Source organism: Bos indicus x Bos taurus, chromosome 6, assembly GCF_003369695.1.
Source record: "Bos indicus x Bos taurus breed Angus x Brahman F1 hybrid chromosome 6, Bos_hybrid_MaternalHap_v2.0, whole genome shotgun sequence".
NCBI lineage: Eukaryota > Metazoa > Chordata > Mammalia > Artiodactyla > Bovidae > Bos > Bos indicus x Bos taurus.
This window is the reverse complement of record NC_040081.1, coordinates 85796569-85803775: the sequence shown is the minus strand read 5'-3', so window position 1 is coordinate 85803775 and position 7207 is coordinate 85796569. Positions and strand designations below refer to the sequence as shown.

The window sequence follows — 7207 nt, the reverse complement described above, 5'->3', positions numbered from 1 at the left end:
TAAGTCTTAGGTAGGAGTCCAGGGCCCTCAAGGAGGAGAAAAGGACAAATTTTTTTTTTCCTGCATGGCTTTGTCAAGATACACTATAACAATGTATCTTGCTCAAGGACATGTTTCTCCTTAACAAGAACCTTTTGACTGACCTTGTTATCTTAAGATGTATCTTGTAGGAGTGTGTCTGGTAAGACCTTTCTACTGTTCTATTCTTGTTAATTTCAGAAGTCTGTTGTGGCAGTGGGTCTGGTAAAAGTATATAAGGCCTTGATAAGACTAGTAAGGGGGGCACACTCCATCCCCTTTCTGATGTGTGTGTCAGAAGCTTTCCCTGTCCCTTTTTTGCTACACAAAACCTCTTGAATGATCGAGCCTGGTCCCTGGTCCCGAAGCTAAATCCTCGGAGATTACAAATTCGACATCATTCACCGTAAATTATCATCTTGGGAGCTCATCCGGGATCTTCAGGACAAGGTAAGAACACTCAGAGTTGTAGCCTCTCTGCTTTCTCAGTATACAGGTTTTCTGCTTTATTTTACTAACTCTATGGTGTACCTGTGTGTGTGAGTGATTGAAAGCCTATGGGCGAAACGTGTGGACCGAACTTTGGTTTCTTGGTCGCTTTTCCCGGTCTCTTTGATCATTCCGTAAATGCCTGGAGAATTAGAACTACTAACCTAATGCAGTACTTGGATGCAATCTCAAAAATGACAGAATTATCTCTGTTTGTTTCCAAGGCAAACCATTCAATATCACAGTAATCCAAGTCTATGCCCCAACCAGTAACGCTGAAGAAGCTTAAGTTGAACTGTTCTATGAAGACCTACAAGACCTTTTAGATCTAACACCCAAAAAAGATGTCCTTTTCATTATAGGGGACTGGAATGCAAAGTAGGAAGTCAAAAAACACCTGGAGTAACAGGCAAATTTGGCCTTGGAATACGGAATGAAGCAGGGCAAAGACTAATAGAGTTTTGCCAAGAAAATGCACTGGTCATAGCAAACACCCTCTTCCAACAACAGAAGAGAAGACTCTACACATGGAGATCATCAGATGGTCAGCACCGAAATCAGATTGATTATGTTCTTTGCAGCCAAAGATGGAGAAGCTCTATACCATCAACAAAAACAAGACCGGGAGCTGACTGTGGCTCAGACCATGAACTCCTTATTGCCAAATTCAGACTTAAATTGAAGAAAGTAGGGAAAACTACTAGACCATTCAGGTATGACCTAAATCAAATCCCTTATGATTATACAGTGGAAGTGAGAAATAGATTTAAGGGCCTAGATCTGATAGATAGAGTACCTGAGGAACTATGGAATGAAGTTCGTGACATTGTACAGGAGACAGGGATCAAGACTCTCCCCATGGAAAAGAAATGCAAAAAAGCAAAATGGCTATCTGAGGAGGCCTTACAAATAGCTGTGAAAAGAAGAGAAATGAAAAGCAAAGGAGAAAAGGAAAGTTATAAGCATCTGAATGCAGAGTTCCAAAGAATAGCAAGAAGAGATAAGAAAGCCTTCCTCAACGATCAATGCAAAGAAATAGAGGAAAACAACAGAATGGGAAAGACTAGAGATCTCTTCAAGAAAATTAGAGATACCAAGTGAATATTTCATGCAAAGATGGGCTCGAGAATGGATAGAAATGGTATGGACCTAACAGAAGCAGAAGATATTAAGAAGAGGTGGCAAGAATACACAGAAGAACTGTACAAAAAAGATCTTCACGATCCAGATAATCACGATGGTGTGATCACTGACCTAGAGCCAGACATCCTGGAATGTGAAGTCAAGTGGGCCTTAGGAAGCATCACTATGAACAAAGCTAGTGGAGGTGATGGAATTCCAGTTGAGCTATTTCAAATCCTGAAAGATGATGCTGTGAAAGTGCTGCACTCAGTAGGCCAGCAAATTTGGAAAACTCAGCAGTGGCCACAGGACTGGAAAAGGTCAGTTTTCATTCCAATCCCAAAGAAAGGCAATGCCAAAGAATGCTCAAACTACCATACAATTGCACTCATCTCACATGCTAGTAAAGTAATGTTCAAAATTCTCCAAGCCAGGCTTCAGCAGTACGTGAACCATGAACTTCCTGATGTTCAAGCTGGTTTTAGAAAAGGCAGAGGAACCAGAGATCAAATTGCCAACATCCGCTGGATCATGGAAAAAGCAAGAGAGTTCCAGAAAAACATCTATTTCTGCTTTATTGACTATGACAAAGCCTTTGACTGTGTGGATCACAATAAACTGTGGAAAATTCTGAAAGAGATGGGAATTCCAGACCACCTGACCTGCCTCTTGAGAAATCTGTATGCAGGTCAGGAAGCAACAGTTAGAACTGGACATGGAACAACAGACTGGTTCCAAATAGGAAAAGGAGTACATCAAGGCTGTATATTGTCACCCTGCTTATTTAACTTCTATGCAGAGTACATCATGAGAAACGCTGGGCTAGAAGAAGCACAAGCTGGAATCAAGATTGCTGGGAGAAATATCAGTAACCTCAGATATGCAGATGACACCACCCTTATGGCAGAAAGTGAAGAAGAACTAAAAAGCCTCTTGATGAAAGTGAACGTAGAGAGTGAAAAAGTTGGCTTAAAGCTCAACATTCAGAAAACAGATCATGGCATCCCGTCCCATCACTTCATGGGAAATAGATGGGGAAACAGTGAAAACTGGCAGACTTTATTTTTTGGGGCTCCAAAATCACTGCAGATGGTGACTGCAGCCATGAAAGAGGCTTACTCCTTGGAAGGAAAGTTATGACCAACCTAGATAGCATATTCAAAAGCAGAGACATTACTTTGCCAACGAAGGTTCGTCTAGTCAAGGCTATGATTTTTCCTGTGGTCATGTATGGATGTGAGAGTTGGACTGTGAAGAAGGCTGAGCACCGAAGAATTGATGCTTTTGAACTGTGGTGTTGGAGAAGACTCTTGAGAGTCCCTTGGACTGCAAGGAGATCCAACCAGTCCATTCTAAAGGATATCAGCCCTGTGTGTTCTTTGGAAGGAATGATGCTAAAGCTGAAACTCCAATACTTTGGCCACCTCATGCAAAGAATTGACTCATTGGAAAAGACTCTGATGCTGGGAGGGATTGGGGGCAGGAGGAGAAGGGGACGACAGAGGATGAGATGGCTGGATGGCATCACTGACTCGATGGACGTGAGTTTGAGTGAACTCCGGGAGTCGGTGATGGACAGGGAGGCCTGGCGTGCTGCGATTCATGGGGTTGCAAAGAGTCGGACATGACTGAGTGACTGAAGTGAACTAAACTGAACTGAACCTAATCTGTCATATTATAGACTTTCAGGGGACTTGTAATCCATGCCGTTACTGTGTACTTTTACTTAGACCCCTAGCTTGGTAGTCACAGGGAACCTAGACTTGCTAGGAGCACATTTGGGAATGAGGTGGAACTCTAGCTTCAGCAGCATCTCTCTTGGCTTCTTCCATACAGGACCAGAGTCCCAAAAGGGAGTCCTTGTCGTAGCTGTGCCCCAAACTTTATGGATGGAAGCGCTGCCAGCAACCTAACAACACAGGTTCGTTCAGAATCCCAGATTGGAAGTATAGTGTGCTTCTTCCTTTGGTAGTGCTAGCTCTTAGCAGACTAGATAAAGCTCTCCAGTGGCTTACTGATGTGGCAATGACTCACGGCTTCTACTGCAGTCAGGACTGTACTCCGGAATGTAGCTTATTCTTATCAATAAGAAGTAGAGATAATTTACACACCTGACACAGCGTTTAGCTCAGAGTAGGTTCCCAATAAAAGGTAGTTCTATTATTATTTACTGCATATGTCCAGGAGTCATTAAACAAGTCTTTGTATAAATCATTAAAATTTCTGAATTAACATATTGAGTTTACTAGAACTATTCAGAAAACAGAAAACAATGTATGACATTCTCCCTTTACAGGGTCTTTACCACTTTCTCTAGTTGTGTGAGCTCAAAGATCCAGCACAGCCAAAAAACAAATAAAATTGGTACCCCAACACGTACCTCGGAGAAGGCAATGGCACCCCACTCCAGTACTCTTGCCTGGAAAATCCCATGGACAGAGGAGCCTGGTGGGCTGCAGTCCATGGGGTCGCTATGAGTCGGATACGACTGAGAGACTTCCCTTTCACTTTTCACTTTCACGAGTTGGAGAAGGAAATGGCAACCCACTCCAGTGTTCTTGCCTGGAGAATCCCAGGGACGGGGGAGTCTGGTGGGCTTCCGTCTATGCGGTCGCACAGAGTTGGACACAACTGAAGTGACTTAGCAGCAACACGTATCCTACCCATGTTACAGAATTCTTAGATGAATCTAATATACAAGTGAAGGTTGTAAACTGGAAATGTTAAACAAATTGCTAATTTTTATTTTTACATCTTCCATCTAAGTGCTTCGGCTATCATTTTTACTTTTTTTTGTCATTGCATGATTTAAAAATGCATTTTTATGTCCTTGGAGAAATTTGTCTTTCTTAAGAAAAATCAAAGCTAAAACTTGCCACTTACTTAAAAAGATATCATGAGCCCAGTGGCCTAATATTTGCTACAGATTCATAAAATTCTCATCCTAAGAGACATAGAACGGAGAAGGCAATGGCACCCCACTCCAGTACTCTTGTCTGGAAAATCCCACGGACAGAGGAGCTTGGTGGGCTGCAGTCCATGGGATCGCTAAGAGTCGGACAGGACTGAGCGACTTCACTTTCACTTTTCACTTTCATGCATTGGAGAAGGAAATGGCAACCCACTCCAGTGTTCTTGCCTGGAGAATCCCAGGGACCAGGGAGCCTGGTGGGCTGCCGTCTATGGGGTTGCCCAGAGTCGGACACGACTGAAGCGACTTAGCAGTAGCAGCAGCAAGAGACATAGATATTGAAATAGCCAAAAGAAGTTTTAAAGGCAAAGTGTTATGAATTGTTCTATTCTCACCATAGTTCTGCTCACTGAAAGCAGAAATTGAAGAAAACGTAGAAACTTAAAAAAGTCAGTGGCATATTTCATCAGGCACCGAATGTGCCATTGACTCTCCTATTAGCCTTTACCTTAGAAATTTAGGACATGAGCTTTATAGGAACATTGACTTTGTGTGTTTATGAGATGAGTCTGTTATTTGGGGTTTTTAATGTGGGTTCATAGCTAATAGTTCCTAAATTTAGCTGCATATCAGAATCACCAAGAAATCCACCCCAGATCTATTGTGACAAAATTGTGAGTCCTAGAAACAGTATTTTGAACAAACTTTCCACTTTTAGTGCTCTTCCCTTTGCTAGTGGTTCTGTACTTCTCAGGGTTCTCAGTGTCAGGACGAAATCTATCTGATATGTCATAAATATCCTGCTGCTGCTGCTGCTGCTGCTAAGTCGCTTCAATCATGTCCGACTCTGTGCGACCCCATAGACCGAAGCCCACCAGGCTTCCCCGTCCCTGGGATTCTCCAGGCAAGAACACTGGAGTGGGTTGCCATTTCCTTCTCCAATGCATGAAAGTGAAAAGTGAAAGTGAAGTCGCTCAGTCGTGTCCGACTCTTAGTGACCCCATGGATTGTAGCCCACCAGACTCCTCCATCCATGGGATTTTCCATGGGATTTTCCAGGCAAGAGTACTGGAGTGGGGTGCCATTGCCTTCTCCGAATAAACATCCTAGTGTGACTTAATTTAATGTGCCATTTCTTCAGAAATGCTAATGGTGGAATTTGGGCCTCTATTATAGCTTGGGGTGGGGGTGGTTGATGGAGGAGAAACTGTGCTTCCTGGCTCCCCCAAATGACATTACCTAGGGAAAGCTTCCTTTTATTACCTTCCCATAAAATCAGCCCTACATATAAATTATGCATCACTAAACAGAGTTGAATTTCAGGAAAAGAAAATGTAGGCAAAATCCATGGAAAATCTGGAGAACTCCTGGAATATTGACTAGGAAGTCCCTACAAAGCTTGCTGGTTTTTTTTTTTTTTAAATGAAAGTGAATGTATATGACCTTTCTTACGGACTAGTGAATTGTTCTCATTGGAGTTACTTAACATGGGCTGGATCCATACTGAGCAAGGATGTTGTAAGGGTATTCAAACATTAGGTTAGAATCTCTCAATAACATAGCAACAATTACTCTTTTGGTTTGGTATTTCCCCAGTTAGTGACAAGTAGGATTAAAGCCTTTACTGTGTTTTTTTTTTTTTTTTGGCTGCTCTGCTACATGCAGGATCTTAGTTTCCCTTACCACCAAGGATTGAACCTGAGCCCTCTGCACTGGAAGCTCAGAGTCTTAACCACTGGATCCCCAGGGAAGTCTCTAAAGCTTTTACTTTTTTTTTTTTAAGTTTTTGGTTGCACTAGGTCTTCATTGCTGCACACAGGCTTTCTCTAGTTGTAGCAAGTGAGGGCTATTCTATGTCGCATTGCACTGGCTTCTCATTGTGGTGGCTTCTCTTGTTGTGGAGCACAGGCTCTAGGTGTGGGCTCAGTAGTTGTGGCTCAAGAACCCTAGAGTGAGGGCTCAGTAGTTGTGATACTGGGGTTAGCATCTTCCCGGACCAGGGATTGAACTTGTGTCCCCTGCATTGGCAGGCGGATCCTTATCCACTTGAACACCAGGGAAGTCCAAGCCTTTACTTTTGATATATGTCTTTCAGCTCCTTTAGTTTGACCTTTCCCTAGATGCCTCTGCCCAGGGCTGCCATAAGGCTCAGAAGATGATTTCAAAATAGCAAGATTTCTATAGACAGTCTAAACAGCTCTTGAAGTTACTCTCACGGTCTAGACACTCCTATTTCTCCTGTAAATTATTTGTCCTCCTATAATTCATCTTCCAAACCACTGCCAGAGCCCAGTTTCAAAATGTAAATCTGCTTATATCACTTTAAATGGGCACCCTCATATCTTTCAGATAAGTTCAAGTTCCTCACAATGCACGTATAAGCCTTTTTAATGATCTGGACTTTTCATCATCCCCACTATTAGCATTCTTGCCACAAACCATTGCAATTCCTTAAATTCTCTAAATCTCATGTTTCTGAGATTGTGTAAAAATTCCTTCCTCGACCAAGGACAGTATTCCCTTCATTTTGCTAATGTTTATTGGTTCCTTCAAGATCCAACTTTGTTGTCAACTCTCTTGACATGGTCTTTAACCCCATAAGAGCGTGAAAGTGTCCCTCTTTTCAAGTCCAATGGTATCATGATATGTTAATATTAATACCTCATT

General features: G+C 42.4%; 1 protein-coding gene across 1 annotated transcript in view; it reads left to right on the top strand.

Moving 5' to 3' along the window:
• Positions 1–362: 362 nt before the first annotated feature.
• GRSF1 (G-rich RNA sequence binding factor 1) overlaps positions 363–7207 on the top strand; it is a 39388-nt gene continuing 32543 nt past the window's right edge. Inside the window, exons 1-2 of the mRNA XM_027544695.1 lie at positions 363–468; positions 3466–3550. Of these exons, the coding sequence (XP_027400496.1) occupies positions 3515–3550 (36 nt within the window). The 5' untranslated portion in view covers positions 363–468; positions 3466–3514. The remainder of the gene's footprint in view (positions 469–3465; positions 3551–7207) is intronic.